General features: G+C 50.9%; 2 protein-coding genes and 2 pseudogenes across 2 annotated transcripts; 3 read left to right on the forward strand and 1 right to left on the reverse strand.

Moving 5' to 3' along the window:
- Window positions 1-541: 541 nt before the first annotated feature.
- On the forward strand, window positions 542-3,242 carry S100P (S100 calcium binding protein P). Its single transcript, XM_032855435.1, has 2 exons — window positions 542-783; window positions 2,960-3,242. The coding sequence occupies exons 1-2, from the start codon at window positions 646-648 to the stop codon at window positions 3,107-3,109; spliced, it is 288 nt and encodes a 95-aa protein (XP_032711326.1). The 5' UTR covers window positions 542-645; the 3' UTR covers window positions 3,110-3,242.
- Window positions 3,243-9,141: 5,899 nt separating this feature from the next.
- On the reverse strand, window positions 9,142-9,763 carry LOC116866444 (annotated as a pseudogene).
- A 3,690-nt stretch (window positions 9,764-13,453) lies between these two features.
- LOC116874364 lies at window positions 13,454-14,618 on the forward strand (annotated as a pseudogene).
- Window positions 14,619-15,819: 1,201 nt separating this feature from the next.
- BLOC1S4 (biogenesis of lysosomal organelles complex 1 subunit 4) lies at window positions 15,820-17,131 on the forward strand. The gene has a single exon (XM_032855436.1). The coding sequence runs from the start codon at window positions 15,850-15,852 to the stop codon at window positions 16,504-16,506; it is 657 nt and encodes a 218-aa protein (XP_032711327.1). The 5' UTR covers window positions 15,820-15,849; the 3' UTR covers window positions 16,507-17,131.
- Window positions 17,132-22,375: the final 5,244 nt, after the last annotated feature.

Consider the following 22,375-nt stretch of genomic DNA (forward strand, 5'->3'; position numbering starts at 1 on the left):
AAGAGGAGTCCACTTTTGGGTCTGGAAATCTCTGCACCATGGGGCCACCCTGCAAGGCACAGGGAGAGAGCATGCAGGGGTTTCTGGGGAGCCTAGCAGGGTGGGGCGGGGCAGCCCTTCATCTGGTCCGCTAGTTGGCAGTGTCTGCCTCCCAGACCCGTCACTGCTGTGTGTTTGGGGAGTGGGACAGAGGTGCATGGCTGTCCTTCACGAAGTGTTCTGCAAAGCGCCACGGAAGCAAAACCCTGCTTAGTCCGACATTTCCCTCGTGCAACCTCCCTCCCGCTGGCCCACCAGATGTGGCCCGCCCACCAGATGTGGCTGGACAGGACCACTCCACCCATTCCTTAGTCACTCAACAAACATTCGGCCAGGCACCCTCTTACCCTGCTGACCCCACCCATCAAGGGTGCGGGCTGGGGGAGGGCTTCAGACAGGAAGTCGTGCCCGCACAATTTCTGGGGAACTGAGCAGCACAGGGGCGGGGGGAGCGGGGGGCGGTGCAGGGAGGGGCAGGGCTTGCCATCCATCCCACCCTCTGAGTCAATACCAGGCTGGGCCTTATAAAGCTCCAGGAAGCTGCCCTGGGAAAGTTTCCTCTGTCGTGCCAGCTCCCAGAAGGAAGGTGGGTCCAAGTTCAGCACCATGACCGAACTGGAGACAGCCATGGGCATGATCATCGACGTCTTTGCCCGCTATGCGGGTGTGGAGGGCAGCAAGCAGAGCCTGACCAAGGGGGAGCTGAAGGTGCTCATGGAGAAGGAGCTCCCGGGCTTCCTGCAGGTGAGGGTGCAGAGCCTGGGGCGGGGACAGGAGGGGAGGGTCAGGGAGGACGGTGGGCTGGCAGGCAGGAGAAAGGAGGACAGGAGAGGGCCAAGGGGCTGCAGAAGGAGCAGCTGGAAGGCAAGACCACCCACCCAGGAGCGGATCTGTTGCCCTCGGGGCTGAGGTCTTTAGGAGCAGGGAGCTGGAGTAGCCAGCTCAGTCCCTGACACAGGAAGTTAGAGCCACCAGGATTCTTTCTCAGCAGGGGCCCAGTGGCAGAGCTAGGGGTAGGGTGTGGTTTGCAAACCTGAACCTGAGCAGTAGGGATGGTGAGGCTGGGTTTGCTGGTCCCTCACCGCTGCACCCCTCCGAGGCTGCTGGCCGTGAACACCCCTGCTCTCCTGTCTGCTTGGCTGTGTCCTCCCAGCATCCCCCAAGTGGTGTTAGCGGGGCTGACAGGGGTACAGATGGGAGGAGGTCCCACCTGGCACTTATCTGCGTGGAGCCCCTGGACCTGGATCTGCCCAAGGGAGACCTCCTCAGGGACCTCAAAACAGGGGGCTCCCCTCTCAGTCCTCCTTTCCCCATATGCTCCTCTCGGTTCTTGATCCTCTGGCTGCCTCTTCTGGCTCCGTCCTCCTCCCGTTCCCTCCCTCTTCCCCTTTCCTCCTTCCTCCACTTTCCCTCCCCTCCCTCCTCCCCCTAACCCCTTCCTCCCCTCTTCCCCCTCCCTTCCACTCTCCCCCTCCTCCTTCCTTCTTCCTCCTTCCCTCCACTCTCCTGCTCCCTCCCTCCTCCTCTCTTTTCCTTCCCTTCCTCCCTCCCCCTTTTCCCTCCTCTTTTTCTTCCTCTTCTCTCCTCTACCCCGCCCTCCCTTTCTCCCCCTCCTTTCCTCTCTCCCTCCCTTCCTCCAGGTCCTCACCCTTGCCCCACTCCTTCCCTCTTTCCCTCCCCTCCTCTTCCCTTCCCTTTCCTTATTGTCCTTCTCTTCCCCTCTGCTCTTCAATTACAGCTCCCCTTCTTCCCCACTCCTCCCCTTCCCCTCTTGCCTCCTCCCTGGCCCCACCAAACCCCACCTCCTGCCCTCTAATGGAACTACCCTGAGCTGATTCTTGAAAATGGAAGCCTAAGATTTTTAGCCTTCAAACACACTGAGCGCTTCAGTATGTAAAGGTAGTGAGGGTATAGATCTTTAAATGAAGTTCATTTGTTTTTGTCTCTTATAAATGTGTTTGTGGTAGAAAATGTAAAAATACAGAAACGTGAAGGCTAGAAATCCCCTCCCCCAGCACACTCTCCCTCTCCCTTTCTGCCTTTTCCCCAGTCAAAAGCTCAAAGCTAATGTGTATGAAATTCTAAATATGCAATTTAATTTCCTTTTGAACTTAATATCACTGCAAACAGTCTCAAACCTGGATGCTCACTGAACGCCCCTGCCCCGGTTAGGAATCGGGCATGGTGCAGATGTTCTGATAACGAGCCAAGTTTGAGTCTAACCCATGGAGATTTTGAACCCAAAAGCTGGGGGTTGCTGGAGGGGCAGAGGCAGGTGTCCTGGGAACAGAATTTGAGAACCCGTGGCTAAGCCTGGGATCCTCAGCAAGGTGCTTGTAAAAGCTAGGGCTCAGGGCCATAGGCCCCCAGGCCTCCAGCTGATGGGGAAGCCCACCTCCTGGTGCAGTCGGGAGCTGCCATCCTGGGGGGCTGTTGGAGCCCCAGTGTGGGTGGCTGCGCGTGGGGAGGGTCTCCAGTGAGGCTGGGGCATGGCAGCAGCTCCCGCAGAAGGCCCGGGGCCTCAGCACCCCTGCCCACCCCTCCTCCCCACCTCTCACCCCAGCTTGGATTTCCCCATTCTGAGGATCAGAGGCTTGTGGCCGGGACAGGTGTGCAGGGCATGGCCCAGACGTGATCTCCTAAAGTGACCCCGCCAGGCTAGCAGCACATCCTGGGGGTGGTCCCCCTTCTAAAGCATCTTAAACAGTCCAAAGACACCCCCTTCCAAACTTGCCAGTAAGACAAACGCTGCCTCCGAGCTGTACCACACAATTCCGATTGGCCCTAAACCCAACCCTGGCTCCGGGCCTCCCGGAGCCCAGTGACACAACCTGTCGGTGTCCCCCGACCTTTCCCCCACCCCCCCACCAGGCAGCAGTGCATGGGCCTCTCACCCACTGACCCCGGCCTCTGTCTCTAGACTAAAAGGGACAGGGACGCCGTGGACAAACTGCTCAAAGACCTGGACGCCAACGGGGATGCCGAGGTGAACTTCAGCGAGTTCATCGTGTTTGTGGCCACACTCACGGCTGCCTGCCACAAGTACTTCCAGCAGGCTGGGCAACCCTGACGTCCTGCAAGCCCAGAACCCCAGCGGCTCTAGAGGGGGAGGGGGCGGGCAGGGAGCAGCCCCTGGCTTCCAGAACCCTGTGTTCCACAGCCTCCAGCTGCCCCTGTGATCAGTAAAATGTTTGTGAAATGTTCCTGGTCTGGTGGACATGGCTTACTTCTTGACCCCCTCAGTGCCCCCACCCCAGCACGGTGAGTTCCCTGATTTGTTACTTCCTGCTCCTGCCCAGTAGGGAGCCGGAGAAGGAAAGGGCTCGGATCAGTTGATAGGTGGACCACCTCCTTACTGCCCCGTGCCAGTGGGGCCCTGTCCCTGCTTTTGTAGGTGGCTCAGCACCGAGGGAGCATCATGCTGCCCTGGACCACGGAGGTCCACGGGCCACACATCCCTCCACCCAGGCGGCCAGACAGCCACGCATCAGACCCCAGCCCCTCCATGTCCAAACAAGTCACATTCTTAAATGCATGGGGGTTTTTGTTTCTTCGAGTTTTGGCGGGGGGGGGTTGGGTTTTTTTGGCCACAAAGGCTATAAAACACACGTAGAGAAGAAATGAATGACACAAGGGGCAGCTGGGTGGCTCAGTCAGTTGAGTCTGACCTCAGCTCAGGTTATGATCTCAGGGGGCTCTGCTCTCATCGGGGAGTCTGCCTGTCCCTCTCCCTCTGCCCATCCCCCCACTCAGGCTCCTCGCTTTTAAAGATTGTATTGATTTGTCAGAGAGAGAGAGAGCACAAGCAGGGGGAGTGGCAGACAAGGGGAGAAGCAGACTCCCCACTGAGCAGGGAGCCTGATGTGGGACTCAATCCCAGGACCCTGGGATCGTCACCATGGCTGGAGGCAGATGCTTAACCCACTGAGCCACCCAGGCGTCCCAGTAAAATGAATTTTCAAAATGGTTCTCAGTAGGGACCTGACATAGCCCCACCCACTGCTGACTGGGAAGGAGCAGGAGAGACATGAAGCCACAGCAGGGGGGTCAGTTAGGAGAGCGCTGCACCAGCGGCCTAGGGCAGTGGGAGGGGGTCTATGAATCCAGGGTACGCTCTTGTCAGAGAATCAATATGCCTCAGTGACAGCATGAGGAAGGAGGAAGGGGTTGCTGAGAAAGAGGGATGAATCAAGAAGCACACTAAAGTTTCTGCCTTAGAAACTTCAGTTTGAGTTATGTGCACTGGTAAGCAGACACAACTACATTTTTTTTTAAAGTAAATCTTTATTTTTATTTTATCTTTATTTTTGAGAGACAGGGAAAGGGAGAGAATCAAAAGCAGACCCTGACATGAGGCTCAATCTCATGATCTGAGCCGAGACCAAGTGTCTGACGCTCACCAACTGAACCACCCAGGTGCCCCACAATTAAATGTAATGTACGTATCGAATTGATGCTCATTCAGTGAGTATTAAGCACCAGCCACATGGCAGCCAAGCATTCATCTTTGTGCTGGGAATGTAGCAGTAAACAAAATTCCTGCCTTCGGGGGCTGACATTCCAAGCGGAGAGGTCAGACAATACACAAATTAATAATCACATGTCAGGTAGTGAGAAGCAAAATAAAGAAGCAGAGAGAGTAGCAGGGACAGCAGTGCTGTCTGAAAGAGCGAGCATAAGCGGGCCTCTCTGGTTAGGCCACATGGAAGCCGACACTGGAAAAGGTGGCTCAGTGAGCTCTGTGGGTATGGGACACTCACCTATTCTCAGAAGAAACAAAAGTATTGCTCTGTATTGTATTGCAATAAAACATGAGTGAAGAGGCAGGCTCACAAGCCAGCTGAGGCAAGCAGCCACTGGAGAATTTCCCAGGCCTTCTGGAAGAGAACACAGACTCTCAGACTTCACGGAAAGGGGAGTCTGGGCACCACCGGCTCATCCATGACAAATGATTTTGCAGCTGCTGACAGCAGGCGATTCGAATTTTCTAGCTGACCTGGAAGTGGGTTCAGTTCCACGGATCCAGAATCCGACTAGGGGCAAACGGATGAGTTAAAGCAGGAAATGCGCACAAGGCCCGCAGGCCTCTCCATCATGCTGCGTCACAAACACAGGGAAGATGCTCAGCTTGTCGCCACAGTGCTCTGCCTTAGAGCCAGGGGTCCAAATGATTCAGACTTTAAGGCTCTGACCACAAAGGAGGCCTAGCATCGAGCCCTAGGACAATGAAGAGATGAAATGCACCCTAATGGAGGAGTATAATCTGTGGTCAGTTAATCAAAGGGAAAATCTATGTGCGTGCACTCGTGCACACACACACACACACACACACACACACACACAAGTATGGCAAGTTTTACACCAACACATTTGTTTTTAAATCAGTGAAGCAACTTACAACTAAGTTTTCTTTTTTTTTTTTTTTAAGATTTTATATATTTATTTGACAGACAGAGATCACAAGTAGGCAGAGCGGCAGGCAGAGAGAGAGAGAGGAGGAAGCAGGCTCCCCGCTGAGCAGAGAGCCCGATATGGGGCTCGATCCCAGGACCCTGGGACCATGACCTGAGCTGAAGCAGAGGCTTAACCCACTGAGCCACCCAAGCGCCCACAACTAAGTTTTCTGATCAAGGTCCATGATATCTCAAAGAGGGGTGCTCCTTCAGCCAGCTCCCTGAATTAAGAGAATGTGGAGCAAGTGACCTGTGGTGTACATCAAAAGGAATGAGAAATAACTCTTGCAGGCTGTATGCCCCAAGACTTTGGGGGGGAACCTGTTAGCACAGTTTACCCTAGCCGCCTTGACTCACACAGATAGACACTGACTCTCGGCCCCAGGAAAGCCTAATGGGTCCTCCCTACTCCCCAGCTCCAGGTCAGGCTCTCAACTCCCACGTGCACCAGCCCCCATATTCTCGCCTTCACCCAAGTCCCATCAACACACAGACTGTAGGCAGTGAGTAAGCCTTCCACACTACACACGTGACCCCCAACAATCCCCTGCTCCTGGGTCTCAAGGGCTCCCGGCACTATTTCTGTGCCTGCTCCAGACCTCAGAAGGCTAGGAGCGTGGACAAGGATTCCATGGACAGAAACAGTTTCTGTAAAGGACTCTCTTTGTGCCCAGGTACTCTATGATAAAAGTACACAGTCATCCAAGACATGTATCTCAGCTTGTCTCCATGAACACATGCTCGCTCCAACCAAATCATGTGTACCAATTCTGGAAATCGCACCCTGCCTGTCCTATGGCTTTGAGCATCCATCAGCACAGTCCAATGCAGATGAATTAACTCCCTGAGGAAGCCTCTCTCCTCGGCCCGCCCCTCTCACCGGGTTCCCACAGTGTCCTCCAGAGTCTCCCCAGGGCTGCAGCTCCCGTGGTTCCGAGCTCCAGGGACCCTACTGGATTCTGCTCTCAGAGGTTGTACTCCACGCTCAGGGCAAGTCGTTTGCTCTAAAGAGCTTTCCAGTCTCCTCCATGAGTGCTCAGTCCCTCCTCATGCTCCCACAGGATACTCAAGCACACGGCAGTGCAATTACTCGTCCCAGCTCTCCCCTATCCGGGACTTTCCTTCACATTCCTGGTGCCTCAGGTAGGACAGAAAGCATGTTCTATTCCCACTGATTGAGAGACTAAGCATACCGCAGCTGCTGAGAAGCAAGGCCAGAGACGAGATGATGGCCTGAAGTTCATCTCTGTTAAAAGCTGAGAGGTCTGTCAACCTGTCCCCACACCACCTGCTGTAAGCAATTCTCCCTCCCAGTTCCAGGCTCACGAGAACCCCAAACTTCAAGTAGCTCGGTCCCGCTTACTGGTGGCAGCGCTGAAAGAAGAGTGTCCATTTCAAAAGAAATGGATTAACACACACACTGGCTTTGGTCTTCTGAACAACATCTTTATTTGAAAAAAGATTTTCTATAGATCTTTGTTTTTCAAGGCACATGAACACTTATCGATCACATGTCTGACTTTGAACTCAAATCATGGTCAGGTCTACCTTGATAGACTAGAAGGGACTTTATGGGCCCCGATACCACCTTTTCCTTCCTCCAGTGTCCCCAGGTCCTTGGAGACTCTCTTTGATGTGATCCTCTAAAAACCTTGTAACATGTGAGGTCATTCTGACAGCGAAGCGTCCTCCGTCATTCTCTACCCAAACTTCTTTGTCATTTGGGGCCAGCAAGGTTGTCTAAATAAACCCACTTGATAGGTGCCACCACAGACAGCAGACACTATGTCACAAGACCCAGGTCCCCACGTGTGTCTCATAGGAATCAAAGTTCCAGAATGCACGCCCAACCATCTTCCATCTCCAACTGCCTTCTAGTTCTTCCCAGAGCTTCCCAAAGCAGTCTCACCCGTACACTGGTCACCAGCTTTAACCAAGCAGTGCCTTCCATGCATCTCCACAGAGAGATTCTGGCCCAAAGTCTACGCACCCTCTGAAGGTCCAGAGAACAATCAGGTCACAGAGGTTAACAGCAAAACACAAGGCCACACCCAACATTCCAAACACAGCGAAGGAATAGGAATAAATGTGAGCACTGAAACAACTCTTCACTAAGCCCCGTTCCCCTTACAGTGTCACCAGCTGAAGCCAGACCCAGTTAATTCAGATGAACGGATGAACACCAGAGGTCTTATCTTCCCGGGGCACAGCTGGACTGGCCAGGAAACAAGAAGACCCGGGCCCAAGACCCAGGAATACTTGCTGATCATTCAAAGGAACACAAAGGATCCAAGCCCGTTAACTTACGCCCAGACAAGTAGCTCGTTTAGGCGTGTACAAGCCACTGATCAACACTATCCTAACCACAGAATCACCAGATGTACCTAATGAAATCTCTAACAAAAGAAAGACATTTTGGGGACGCCTGGGTGGCTCAGTCAGTTAGGCATCTGCCTTTGGCTCAGGTCATGACCCCAGGGTCCTAGGACTGACCCCGAATCGGGCTCCTTGTAGAGTGGGGAGCCTGCTTCTCCCTCTACCTGTGGCTCCCGCTACTTGTGCACTCTGTCTCTCTGACAAATAAAATCTTAAAAAAAGAAAGAAAGAAAGAAAGAAAGAAAGAAAGAAAGAAAGAAAGAAAGAAAGACATTTTTCAAATTCTAAGACTCTCGAAATTGAACAGACAGACCTCTGTGGGACCAGAATAAGTAAGCCTGTGAACACAAATGCACCTCCAAACCATCAACAGCATCCACCTGCTGAGACACCCCCTGACCAAATTCTGCGCTTAAAACCCCTCAACCTGTAAGTCATCGGGCAGTTTGGGACTTGAAGCCTTAGCTCTAGCCTACCTTTCCTCACTGCAAAATCTCCATGTCAGTCTTTTACTGGCTGGCTGTGCATCCGAGGAAAGAATTCTCTTTTGGCTCGCTTACACAACCACTGACCCTGAGGGAGACTGTCGCATGCAGATAAGAAACATACAAAAACAGAATAAACAAGCTACTTCAGCTTTCTCGTGGTGTCAGCCCAGGTGACCAGCATCTATCAGCTCAGAACCTAAAGCAGAACTGGAAGAAATTCACCATCAAAACACTGAGTCTCAGATTTCTGCATCCTGGTTTAAAAATTAAAAAAAAAAAAAAAGAACCATCCACAAGAATGCCACTTCTTTCAGACAGAGTCCTCTGACACTGCCTCCTCCTAGAAGAACCTGGAAATTTCTAGTCCAGGCCTAAAGCTTCACACTTCTCTGTTTCTTTCCCGTGTTCTCACCCACCCCTATTTTGCTCAATGGCCAAGCTTTCTTCCCTTCCCATCTCCTCAGTGCCTGGGAGGCTCTACCTCCAGCAACTGTCCCTCCGGAGGTGACTTTTCAGTTTCACAAAGACAAACCCCAAGTTATTCTAATTTTTCTCTAATTACCAGCGGAGTCAGGAGGAACCACAAAAATCACTATCTGCTCTAGCACCTGTCCAAGCTAGTAGCAAGGACCCATTTTCCTCTCAACTTCAACTTTGCTCCCCCTGCCCAATTTCGGACGCAGTGAAACTGAAGCTTCACCTTCACTGCTGCAGCAGGACGACCACCCAGGACGCTACTGAATCTGGCTGCGGCATGGCCAGGCCCCGCCGCCGCCCCGCCTCACCGCCCGTGCTCCTTCAGGAGGACTCGCTTCTCTCTATCCCCCGCACCACCTCCACCAGCATCTCTGCCATCTTCGCGATCTCCTTGGCCTTCTCGCATCTCTTGGCCACCCTGCCTTCCACGCCGTCGCCGGGGTTCTACAGATGGTTGAGGGCGCTCTCCTCCGAGGCCTCCACCTGAGTTTTTTTTTTTTTTAAGATTTTATTTATTTGTCAGAGTGAGCACAGGCAGACAGAGTGGCAGGCAGAGGCAGACGGAGAAGCAGGCTCCCGCTGAGCAAGGAGCCCGATGTGGGACTCGATCCCAGGACGCTGGGATCATGACCTAAGCCGAAGGCAGCCGCTTAACCAACTGAGCCACCCAGGCGTCCCTCCACCTGCGTTTTGATCTGGATGAGCATATTGTCCATCTCCCACAGCTTGCTCCTGTTCCGCAGGTAGGCTCTCCCGTGCTCCCGCGTGAGGGCCGCGATGTCCTCGCGCATCTCGTTGATGACGGGCAGCAGGAACTGCTCGAAGTCCTCCTCGGGCTCCAGCACTTCCACCTCCTCGGGCTCCGCCAGCTCGACGATGTCCAAGGGCCGCATCTGTCCTGCCACTTCTTCATGCCCGCGCCCCTGGGGACGGCTAAACCGTTCCTGCGGCCGTCCGCGCGTCAACAGTGCTCCCGAACTATCTACGCCTGCCGCCTCAGAGCCGCTCCGGGAAAGAAGCCGGAGCGGATCCCGCACCTACGTCCGGCCAACAAGCGGTACTCGCGGCCGGCGCCGGCGGTGGGTGTGTTTGCGGCACTTTCACGACGTGGCCTGGCCCCCTTACGGCCGTGACTGGGACCGACCCGTGGCGGGCGCGCGCACACGGATCGGCCTCTGTCGTGGGCGCGCGCACGCCCACCGCCCACAGCTTCCGTCCCCGCCCCACCCCCAGTCAGCTTTTGGGATCTTCCGGGTACCTTACCTCCTCTGTGAGGGCGTCCCAGGCTTTTACTTTCACTTTTTTTTTTTTTTAAGTGAAAGCAATTTTCCCTCCCTAGTGTCTAAATCAGACAGGCTGATGTTTACAGCTCTTACTATCCAGCCACGCACTACTCTAAGTGCTTAGTTTAATTTACTTAACCTCACAGCAAAGGTGATAGATGAAAAACTGGCTAAAAACCTCTCTTAATGGCGGCGCCTGGGTGGCTCAGGTCATGGTCTAAGGGTCCTGAGATGCAGCCCCGCATTGGGCTCTCTGCTCAGTGGGGAACCTGCTTCCCCCTCTCTCTGCCTGCCTCTCTGCCTACTTTTGATTTCTCTCTCTGTCTGTCAAATAAATAAATAAAAATCCTAAAAGCAGCAACAATAACAAAACACGTGCTTATGGTCAGAATTTGAACCTGAGCCATTTGGGTCTACTCTTTCTTTTCTTTCTTTCTTTTTTTTTTTTTTTTTAAGATTTTATTCATTTATTTGACAGACAGAGATCACAAGTAGGCAGAGGCAGACAGAGAGAGAGGGCGGGGAGCAGGCTTCCCGCCAAGGAGAGAGCCCGATGCGGGGTGGATGCGGGGCCGGATGCGGGCGATCCCAGGACCTCGAGATCATGACTCCAGCCAAAGGCAGAGGTCCAACCCACTGAGCCATGCTGGCGCCCCTACAGTTGCTCATCTTAATGAGCACACATGCTTCCTCTTCTGGGACAGGGCCCTTAAGTAAAAACCCAGGATTCTTCTTTTTTTTTTTTTTAATTTTTTTAATAAACATATAATGTATTATTAGCCCCAGGGGTATAGGTCTGTGAATTGCCAGGTTTACACACTTCACAGCACTCACCATAGCACATACTCTCCCCTGTGTCCATAACCCCACCACCCTCTCCCCCCACAACCCTCAGTTTGTTTTGTGAGATTAAGAGTCTCTTATGGTTTGTCTCCCTCCCTTCCTGCCCCCAAACCCCCAACGTTGCATCTCCACTTCCTCATATCAGAGAGATCATATGATAGTTGTCTTTCTCTGGTTGACTTATTTGGCTAAGCATAATACCCTCTAGTTCCATCCATGTCATCACAAATGGCAAGAGTTCATTTCTTTTGATGGCTACATAGTATTCCATTGTATATATATATATCACATCTTCTTTATCCATTCATCTGTTGATGGACATCTAGGTTCTTTGCATGGTTTGGCTATTGGGGACATTGCTGCTATAAACATTCGGGTGCACGTGCCCCTCCGGATCACTACGTTTGTATATTTAGGGTAAATACCCAGTAGTGCAATTGCTGGGTCATAAGGTAGCTCTATTTTCAACGTTTTGAGGAACCTCCATGCTGTTTTCCAGAGTGGTTGCACCAGCATGCATTCCCACCAACAGTGTAGGAGGGTTCCCCTTTCTCCGCATCCTCGCCAGCATCTGTCATTTCCTGACTTGTTAATTTTAGCCATTCTGACTGGTGTGAGGTGGTATCTCATTGTGGTTTTGATTTGTATTTCCCTGATGCCGAGTGATGTGGAGCACTTTTTCATGTGTCTTTTGGCCATCTGGATGTCTTCTTTGCAGAAATGTCTGTTCATGTCCTCCGCGCATTTCTTGATTGGATTATTTGTTCTTTGGGTGTTGAGTTTGATAAGTTCTTTATAGATTATGGATACAGGCCTTTTATCTGATATGTCGTTTGCAAATATCTTCTCCCATTCTGTCAGTTGTCTTTTGGTTTTGTTAACTGTTTCCTTTGCTGTGCAAAAGCTTTTGATCTTGATGAAGTCCCAATAGTTCATTTTTGCCCTCGCTTCCCTTGCCAAAAACCCAGGATTCTAACTGCTCTTTTCTCACCCCTTGCTCCCAGCTTTTTGTCCTGGGCGGATTTTTCTCCCACTGCCTTGGATTGTTCTGGTCAGTAGGTTTTTGTTCTCTGTTTGAGGTAGGGTAACTGAAGGGACTCCATTTTAGAAAGGTCCTGTCTCTGTTGTTTCTCTTTAGGCCACAAGTACTTATGTTCTTGGGGTGCCTGGGTGGCTCGGTGGCTTAAAGCCTCTGCCTTCGGCTCGGGTCATGATCTCAGGGTCCTGGGATCGAGCCCCGCGTCGGGCTCTCTGCTCAGCGGGGATCCTGCCTCCCCCTCTCTCTCTGCCTGCCTCTCTGCCTACTTGTGATCTCTGTCTGTCAAATAAATAAATAAAATCTTTCAAAAAAAAATGACTTTTAACAAGTACTTATGTTCTTTATTCTGCATCCAGTTAAACCAAACAAGTTATGTTCCCACTTCAAAGGGGAAACAAGAGAGTTAATCATTCTCTGAGGTTTTTAAAAAATAATGTATTTATTTGTTTGACACAAAGAGAGAGGGAGCACAAGCAGGGGAAGCGGGAGAGGGAGATGCAGGCTTCCTGCCAAGCAGGGAGCCCGATGTCTGGACTGATCCCAGGACCCTGGAATCATGACCTGAGCTGAAGGCAGAAACTTAACAACTGAGCCACCCAGGCACCCTATTCTCTGAATTTTTGTCCTAGGCCCCCAAACACCTGATAACATCTAAGAAGAGCCAGATCCCAAACATGTTCCCAGGACTTTAACTCTGAACAAGACTTGGCAGATGCTGGCATCAGTAACCCCTACCTTCAATGATTTATAGAATAACACCTATTACTGACCTGCCACTCACCTTTGATCGGACCCTACTCTGGATTCCTGAAGGAATAGTTGCCCTAGATCCCTTTCCAATATGAACCTCTAGACCCAAGCCAGGAAGAGACTCCTTTCTGAGTCTCCCAGTCTGTCTGCTAAATTCTGTTTCTCACACTATTTAATAAACTGTTTTTACTTTCTCTGGCCTGCGTTTGATTTCTGTCCCATGCAAAGTTGGTCCTGCAGGGACCCCCGAACCCCCTCTGGGTTCTTGGACCCAACCTGCCTGCATCATCTTCACCAGACTGTGAGCAACCTAAGATAAAGGGCCACTTCAGATTCGGCTCTGTCCTCAGCCCCTCCTGGCAGCCTGGACACAAGTAGGGCCTTAGGGAATGTTTTAGAGATAAGGCCTCCTTTCATAAAATATAAGCGCTTCTGTCTACTGGAGGCTCCTTGACAGTGGGTTCTGGTCTCCGTCCTTAACACCTATAGGACCTGAAAAACAGCAGGGGACCAGTAAAATTCAGCTTTAACATTCATTTAACAAAAAATGTTTGAGCACCAAGAGTATGCCATTGTGGAGTGGGTGGAGTCTCTTTGCAGACTTGTTCAGTGTCCCACTAGCTGAACTTTGGAGGGATTCTGCTTACAATAGTGCCACAGATTAGAGCTTCAGTATTCCAGTCTTTAGGTAAAAACCGGTGATCCCAGCCTGAATGTCCATCAATAGGAAGATGTGTAAGTGAGGTGATGTGCAGGAAAGTGATTTGCAAATACCAAAGCACCAGCAGATATAAGTGGTGATAGTGTTATAGTTATTATGACAGTGAATGGAGGTTGTTTGTGCTAAAGGTTTTGAAGTCAGAAACATCCTGCATTAGGTGCTCCTAGTCCCTCCAGTTACTTGTTCTGTGGCCTTGGACAAGCTGGCTAACTCGAACACATATCTCTGAGGTCAGTTTCCACGTGCTGCTCTAAACTGGGCATTGGACATATGATCCGTAATGATCATCTCACGATCCTTATAGTCCCATAATAATTACGTGATATGGTTTGCCCAAGATTTTGTATCTTGCTCGTCTCCTGCCTAGTGCAGCCACAGCTCGTGGTCCCAAGGCTATCTGAAGCAGGTAGAATTGGATGCTGGATAAACTGACCAGTGTGTTTGCTCCTCACCTGTCTACTGGTCCCATAAGCTGAGAGAATGTCTGGCTCTTAATCATTTTCCTAAGGAACAGACTTAAGTATGCCCTAATAGGAGATGACGTAAAGATCTGTATGCAGCATTTTATTAAGAATGATGGCAATATCCAAGCTGATATAATGTATCCTATTGGTTTTATGGGTGTCATCAGCAGTGGCAAGACTGGGGGAGAATTTCCATCTGATGTATGACACCATGGGTTGCTTTGCTGTTCATTGGATTACACCTGAGAAGGTCAAGTGTAAGTTGTGCAAAGTGAGGAAGATCTTTGTAGAGACAAAAGGAATCCCTCATCTAGTGACTCATGATGCTTGCTCCATCCGCTGTCCTGAGCCCCTCATCAGGGTGAATGACACCATTCAGATTGTTTTGGGAGACTGGAGAGATTACTGATTTCATCAAGTGCGACACTGGCTATCTGTGTAGGGTGACCAGAGTGCTAACCTGGGAAGAACTGGTGTGATCACCAACAGAGAGAGACACCCTGGTCTTTTGATACTGTTCACGTGAAAGATGCCAATGGCAACTGATTTGCTACTCAACTCTCTTAACATTTTTGTTATTGGCAAAGGGAACAAACCACGGATTTCTCTTCCCCAGGGAAAGGGTATCCACCTCACCATTGCTGAAGAAAGAGACAAGACTGGCGCCAAACAGAGCAGTGGGTAAAATGGTCCCAGGTGACTTGATTGGAAGACTATAGTTAATTAAAGATCATACAGCACACACACACACACACACACACACACACAATGATTTGTATCTTGTATCCTGAGCGTCCCCTTTTACTCTCTAAACATTCCTGGTTTGATGAATTAGAATTTATTAAAGGGATATAGATAACAAAGGATTCACATTCAAACTGTATTGAGAATGTCTATAGATCAATAAGGAAAAGACAAATAACTCAATTTAAAAACCGGCAAGATGGGACACCTGGGTGGCACAGTCAATTAAGTGTCTGCATTCGGCTGGGATGGAGTCCCACATCGCGCTCCTTGCTCAGCGAGGAACCAGCTTCTCTCTTGGCCTGCCGCTCCCCCTGGTTGTGATCTGACAAGTAAATAAATAAAATCTTTTAAAAAAATAAAAATAAAAATGGGGTGCCTGGGTAGCTCAGTGGGTTAAGCCTCTGCCTTCCACTCAGGTCATGATCTCAGGGTCCTGGGATGGAGCTCCACATCCAGCTCCCTGCTCAGCCGGGAGCCTGCTTCCTCCTCTCTCTCTCTCTCTGCCTGCCTCTCTGCCTACTTGTGATCTCTGTCTGTCAAATAAATAAATAAAATCTTTTTTAAAAAAATAAAAAATAAAAATGGGCTAGACTTGAGCCAGCACTTCAGAAGAGGGAATATCCACATGGCCAATAAATATACAAAAGGGTGCTAAAGTTCACTATTCAACAGGAAATGCCAATTAAAACCACGCTGAGATAGCATTCACTATACATCCACTAGAATGGCTAAAAATGAAAATGTTGACAATACCAAGTGTTTGGGAAAAAGTGGAAAGAAGATGAGAACGTTCAGAGTCATCAAGAAGAGCAAGGTTCTGGAGAACTTCTGTTTATTTCTCTCTTTGATTTTGGTATGAGCAGCAAGAAGAAACTAGGGACAGTGGGAAGCTCTTCATGGGTCCTTGACATGGCCTATATCTTGATCTGGATGGAGGTTACCTGATTGTGTGACCATGCGAAAGATACAGTGAGGACGCACGCGTCTTAACCTAGTTCTGTTCACGTCGCGCGCGGATGAGCGCCCAGGGTCTGGAAACAGAGACCGGCGCGCGTGCGTGTACATGAGCGCGCAAAAGCCGGTTGCTGGAGCGCGCGCGTGCGCACGCAGGAGCCGGAAGCAGAACTGGGAGCCCGGAAGCGGGGCGGGCATCCCGGCCGCGGCGGGCCATGGAGGTTCGCGCCGCGGGTCGTGGGCCGCCGCGCGAGGGGTCGGCGGAGGACGAGGCCGAACTCCCCGGAGCAGCGTGGAGCGGGGACAGCGGCAATGTGTCCCAGAGCCACAGCAGCGCCTCAGGGCCGTGGGAGGACGAAGCGTCGGAGCTGGGCGCGCCGGGCCGCGATCTGCCGCTGCTGCGCCGCGCCGCCGCGGGCTACGCCGCCTGCCTGCTGCCGGGAGCCGGGGCGCGGCCCGAGGTCGAGGCCCTGGACTCCAGCCTGGAGGACCTGCTCACCAGAGTGGACGAGTTCGTGGGCATGCTGGACATGCTGCGCGGGGACTCCTCCCACGTCGTCAGTGAGGGTGTGCCTCGCATTTACGCGAAGGCCGCGGAGATGCGGCGGGTCTACAGCAGGATCGACCGGCTGGAGGCCTTCGTGGGGATGATCGGCGCCCGCGTGGCCAGGATGGAGGAGCAGGTGGCCAGGGCGGAGGCCGAGCTGGGTGCTTTCCCCAGCGCCTTCAGGAAGCTGCTGCACACGATCAGCGTGCCCTCCTTGTTCAGCAAGGCGCCCTCCGGCAGGCCCCAGCAGAGCGGCTTCGAGCCGCCCGTCCTGTTTCGGACCGAAGACCACTTTCCCTGTTGCAGCGAGACACCTCAGATCTGAGTCCGCCGGCCGGCCAGCGAGGGGACGCCGGCTGCGAGGGCCTGGGCTGCTGAGTCTGCCGGCGAGGCTGCTGGTAGACCTCCACGAGGTTGGAGGACGGCGTGTTTGTCTTTGGCACACTTGTTTCCCACTGTCTGCATGACCTCCCGTAAGGACGTGTGGCTTTCTGTCTCCAGTGCTGAACTGAGGGCTGGCTGCTTGGGGCGTCGGGGAACCTGAATGCGTTTCTCTGTGCGCTGTGGCAGAATTGTTGTTTTTATGGGTTTTACAGCTCACCCAACAGTATTACCTTTTCAGAGTTTCTATATTTTATATTAAGAAAAACTGCCCAACTGTCCCAGTCTTATTATTCGATCCCAATAGCGATTCCATTTTCTGTAGCTTTTAGGGTAGATGGTAAGTTATTTCACGTTATATTATACTTTGCACATCATGGGTTGTAAACCGAAGGAAATCTTACAATTTCTGAGGAGATGGATTGATTTATTGCAATTAATTCCGAAGCTGTATTTGCCAGTAGGCCCTCCGAATCTTAATTTGCCCACAGCAAACATGTCTGTAAGTGGTTGCTAACATTTAGTTTATAATTTAAATATTAATAAAAATTTTAAATTTTATTGGAAAAGCTTTTCTTCTGGAAAGGACTTTGCATATTTCTTTTTTTGTTTGAAAATAGATATATTGCTCATGATTGTAGGGATAAGGAGAAGTGTCTTGGGAGTAACTCCTTTCGGATGTGAAAAAGCTTAGCTACTCTTCCACAGAATTTTGTTCCTCACCTCTCAAAGTCAGTAGTTAAGTCATGTGTGTGAATGACTGGTGTTGGGATTTTTGTTCTTTCCGCCCAACAGCATGGAATCCTAAAGATGTCTTGCAGGTGCAGCAGGCTTTGATCTTGATTTGAATCTTAATCTATTGTTATTAATTGATGTTCCTAGGCAGTAGACCTCAAATAAGCACCCAGCTTAGGTTTCTTTTGTGCCATTTATCGTGGATCTTAGAGGCTAATGGAGTAGTCATATTCTCTCATAGCTGTGTATCCTAAGTCTGATCATGTAGGGGCGCCTGGGTGGCTGAGTAGGTTAAGTGTCTGCCTTCTGCTCAGGTCAGGATCCCAGAGTCCAGGGATGGAGTCCTGCATCGGGTTCCTTGTTCAGCGGGGAGCCTGCTTCTCCCTGGAACTGCCGCTCCCCCGGCTTGTGCACCCACTCGCCTGCTCACAAGCTCGCTCTCTCTCTCTTTCTCTGACCAAAAAAAAAAAAAATCTGATGATGTAATCTGCACTTTCCTCTTTCATGGACCTGCAGTGTCGCACATTTATACTTTTTATTCAGGAGGTTCATAGACGATAAATTAAGGAACTCCTGAATTTAGAAGCTGAAAGCACAAGTAAGCTACATTTAATACTGTTGGGCAATCACTGGGTAGTATCATAAGTAATTAGCATATCCCTATGATACAGTCACTGAATATGAAAATAGCTTTAGTACCTAACATCCATATTGCAAAAATGCTTTATATTAAAAAGTAGGTAGTAATTAGGGCAAATTATGAAAAAAATTGGGATAACTAATTTTTTTTAAGATTCTATTTATTTGAAATAGAGAGCATGCACACAAGCAGTGGGGAGGAGCAGGGGAGAGGGAGAAGCAGACTTCCCACTGAGCAGGAAGCCTGAGATCCTGACCTGACCCCAAGGCAAATGCCCAACCAACTAAGCCACCCAGGTGCCCCATTTTCTGGCAATATTAAAAAAAAAAAAAAAAAAAAACAACCCCCTGGGGCACCTGGGTGGCTCCATTGAATGTCTGCCTTCGGCTCCAGTCATGATCCTGAGATCCTGGGATTGAGCCCCACGTTGGGCTCCTTCCTCAGCAGGGTGTCTGCTTCTCCCTCTCCCTCTGCTTGTGATCTCTTGCGTGCCCGTGCACTCTCTCTCTCTCTCTCTTTCTCTGTCAAATAAACAAATAAAATCTTATATAAAACTAAGAGAAAGAAAAGAAAATAAGAGCTGGCAGTGCTGAACTGGCTCAGTGGGGAGAGCGTGCAATTTTTGATCTCAGGGTTGTAAGTTTGACCTTACAACTAAGGTCTAAGGACTAAAAAATAAACTTTAAATATTTTATTTTATTTGAGATTTTTGTTTTTTTAAGATTTTATTTAATTATTGTCAAAGAGAGCTCACACAAGCAGGGGGACAGGCAGAGGGAGAAGCAGGCTCCCCGCTGATCAAGGGGCCTGATGTGGGACTCTATCCCATGACCCCAGATCATGACCTGAGCCGAAGGCAGATGCCCAATGACTGGGCCACTCTGGTGTCCCGAGATTTTATTTCTAAGTAATCTACACCCAACATGGGGCTTGAACCCACAGCCCCAAGATCAAGAGTTGCATGTTCTACCAACTGGGCCCGTCCGGAGCCCCAAATATAAATAAACTTAAAAAAAATAAAAATGATGGGACACCTGGGTGGCTCAGTCAGTTGAGCATCTGCCTTCAGCTCTGCTGAAGGTCACAACCCCAGGGCCCTGGAATCACGTCCCCTTTGGGCTCTCTGCTCAGCGGGGAGCCTGCTTCTTCTTCTGCCTGCTGTTCCCCCTGCTTGTGCTCCTGTTTGCTCTCTCTGGCAAATAAATAAATAAAATCTTAGAAAAGAAAACAAGGCCTGGTTTGATGACTACTTACCTGCTTACCGGTGCAGCTTATCTCTAGGCAGCCTTGGGTTCTGAAATTCTCCTGGTCACTTGTGTTGTCCTTGAGGGTTCTAAATAGAGATTAGGGCAGGGCCTTGTGTGGAATGGGGACTGGAAGTTGGTCTGCACAGTGCAAGACAGATTCTAGATATATATATATATATATGGAAAGCTAACATCCAATTCGTCAGTACGACTATAGGCACCACCCACAACACATCCCAAATGCACCCCTCTGTCCATCCCACAGCTACCCCATCTCACCTCCACCACCCAGCAGTCTCTTAAGTGGTTTCCTGTTTCCCCCATCCTCTCTCCAAGCCACTCTCCACACAGTACACAGTAGCCAGAGGTGTCTTTAAAAACCATAGTCCAGGGGTGCCTGGGTGGCTCAGTGGGTTAAAAGCCTCTGCCTTAGGCTGAGGTCATGATCCTAAGGTTCTGGGATCGAGTCCTGCATCGGGCTCTCTGCTCAGAGGGGAGCCTGCCTCTCCCTCTCTCTCTGCCTGCCTCTCTGCCTACTTGTGATCTCTGTCTGTCAAATAAATAAATAAATAAATAAATAAATAAATAAATCTTTACAAAAATATAAATAAATAAAAACCGTAGGCCAGATACATTGGGCTTTGCCTAAAACCATCATTGGCTTCTCGTGACATTAGAGTAAGATCTGAATTCTGTTCTGTGGCCTGCCACACCTTAGAGGATCTGGCTCCCACCCCTTCAGTGATCTTGACTTGGGCCTCTCTCCCCTTGCTCACTCCCATCCAAGCTTCACCTTGATCCTGAAAGATACTCAGCGCAGTCCTTTCACAGTGCAGTGTCACTCTATGCTTTCTGCCTCCCCCACCTCCAGCCAGGCACGGGTTCTGTCCGTCCCACTGCACCACGGCTGTCTTATCAGCAGGTAACACCGATCCTGGCACGCTCAGCTATTGAACCAATGACAATCGGGCCGGCCAAGTAATGAACAGCCAGGGAAAAACTAGGCGCTGCGTATGGAATGGGAGATAGAAAGACAAATAGAGTAATGCAGTCAAGACTTGCTGGAAAATCAAGCATCCTGGGAGGGCTGAGGACACCAAGAAAAATAAGACCTGATTGTTCTTCAAGAGCTGGATGGGCCAGAGGGTGAGCAGTCCAACCCCAACCCAGTCCAACCCCAGCTCCGGGGATTGAATTTGTTAAATCTGGTGCCATCATTCCTGTGGGCTCCAAGAGGGCCCCTTCTGAAATGAGCCCCGGGGATGTTGCTAGAGAACTTTCAGAACTACCTTTCTTTCTTTTTTTTAAGATTTTATTTATTTATTTGACAGAGAGAGAGATCGCAAGCAGGCAGAGAGAGAGGAAGGGAAAGCAGGCTCCTCGATGAGCAGAGAGCCCAATGAGGGGCTTGATCCCAGGACACCGAGACCATGACCCGAGCCGAAGGCAGAGGCCCAACCCACTGAGCCACCCAGGCGTCCCCAGAACTACCTTTCTGAAGAGACTCCTTTTCATGCGGCAAGGTTAAAAACCATTTTCCAAAGTGACCTACATCGTTAGCCCCAGCAATAGAGAAGGGAATGAATGTCTTGTAGAGTGAAAGTTTCCTCTTGGTGGTCTTCATCCCCAAAGGGAGGCGTGCCCGAAGGGGTTCAGGTGGGACCCTGGGGCAGAGGATAGGAATAAAGGGACCCGGGCCCCCTCCCGTGGGCGTGTGACGGCGTGCGGGCGGCCAAGGAGGCGGCAGGAACAGCCCCTGTCCAGCAGGGGGCGCTGCCGTAGCAGGAAAGGCCGCCCTGCCAGGAGCTGGTCCGCCCCGCCTGCAGGAACCGGCCCTGGCGAGGCTGGGTGGGGGGCTGGAAGCTGCTGATTCAGAGCCTTCAGGCCCTGTCCACGCCGGAGGGGCCCGCAGTGTGGGGACCACGGCTCTCCCCCAAGGCTGCCCTTTCGGCTCAGGGTGTGGGAGGGGAGGAAGGTGGGATGGGAGCAGCTGGGGGGGTGGGTAGGGGGCGGTATACAATGGCCGGTCCTGTCCCTCACCCTGTTTGCTGTCCTTCTCATCTCCTCTGCACCCAGAATGAGCACGCTCATGTATCGATCTGTCTGTCTGTCTGTCTGTCTCCCCCACCAGGGCGAGGAGCTTGGCCTTTGTCCATTTTGTGCACCCTGGATTCGGGGTGCCTGGTCCAGAGGAGGCCGTGGGCAAGGAGAACCTGGGAGGCTGTCCTGGTGAGGGATGCCTTCCGAGCTCCGATCCTGGTCGTTCAGCTCCTTGTCCTGGCAAAACCAGGAAACCTATTGCCCTGTTTTCCCAGGGGAAGAAAAAGGCAGACTCCGCCCCCAGCCCCCACAAAATCCCCCACGGGCTCTCGCTCTCTGGACCGTGGAACTGCTCGCTGGTGGATTGTCTCGGCAGCATGTGGATTCCTGGGCCCCGGCTAACTAAGGCAGAGAAGGGTGGGGGTGGGAATTAGGAGCCACTGGGACAAGTTCAGTGCCAAGCACCAGCAGCAAGTTGTTTGCTTTGCAAAGTTGTTGAAGTTGGAAACGTAAGTGTTCTTGAGTTCTCTCTTAATTGGTTTGTTTTATTTTTTAATTTTTAAATTATTTTCTAGATTTTATTTACTTACTTGTCAGGGAGAGAGAGAGAGAGAGAGAGAGAGCACAAGCAGGGGGAGTGGCAGACGGAGAAGCAGGCTCCCCTCTGAGCAGGGAGCCCAGTAGATACAGGACACGGATCATCTGAGCAGAGAAGCCAGACGGTTAACCCGCTGAGCCACCCCGGTGTCCCTTAATTGATTTTGTTTTTAGCTCAATCAAAGTTTTTATTATTTTTAAAAGAATCTGTGGTAACGTACATACAAATTTACCATCCTAACCATTTTTTGTATGTCCAGTTTCGTGCTGTTAAACCCACTCACACTGCTATGCAGTAGCTGCCACCATTCATGCCCAGAACTTTCCTCGCAAAACTCACACTCTGTCCCCATTGAACACGAACCCCATCCGCGTCCCCCCACCCACCTACCTTGTCTCTGTGAACCTGACTACTTTCGGTACCTCATAGGATAGCAACCCTACAGTGTTTGACGTTTTGCAATGGGCTTCTTCGGCTGAGCACAGTGTCCTCCAGGTTCATCAGTGTGATGGCCGGTGTCGGAATGTGCTTCCTGTCTAACACTCTAACATTG

Source organism: Lontra canadensis, unplaced genomic scaffold (genome assembly GCF_010015895.1).
Source record: "Lontra canadensis isolate GAN:19392208 unplaced genomic scaffold, GSC_riverotter_1.0 scaffold1, whole genome shotgun sequence".
Taxonomy (NCBI): Eukaryota; Metazoa; Chordata; class Mammalia; order Carnivora; family Mustelidae; genus Lontra; species Lontra canadensis.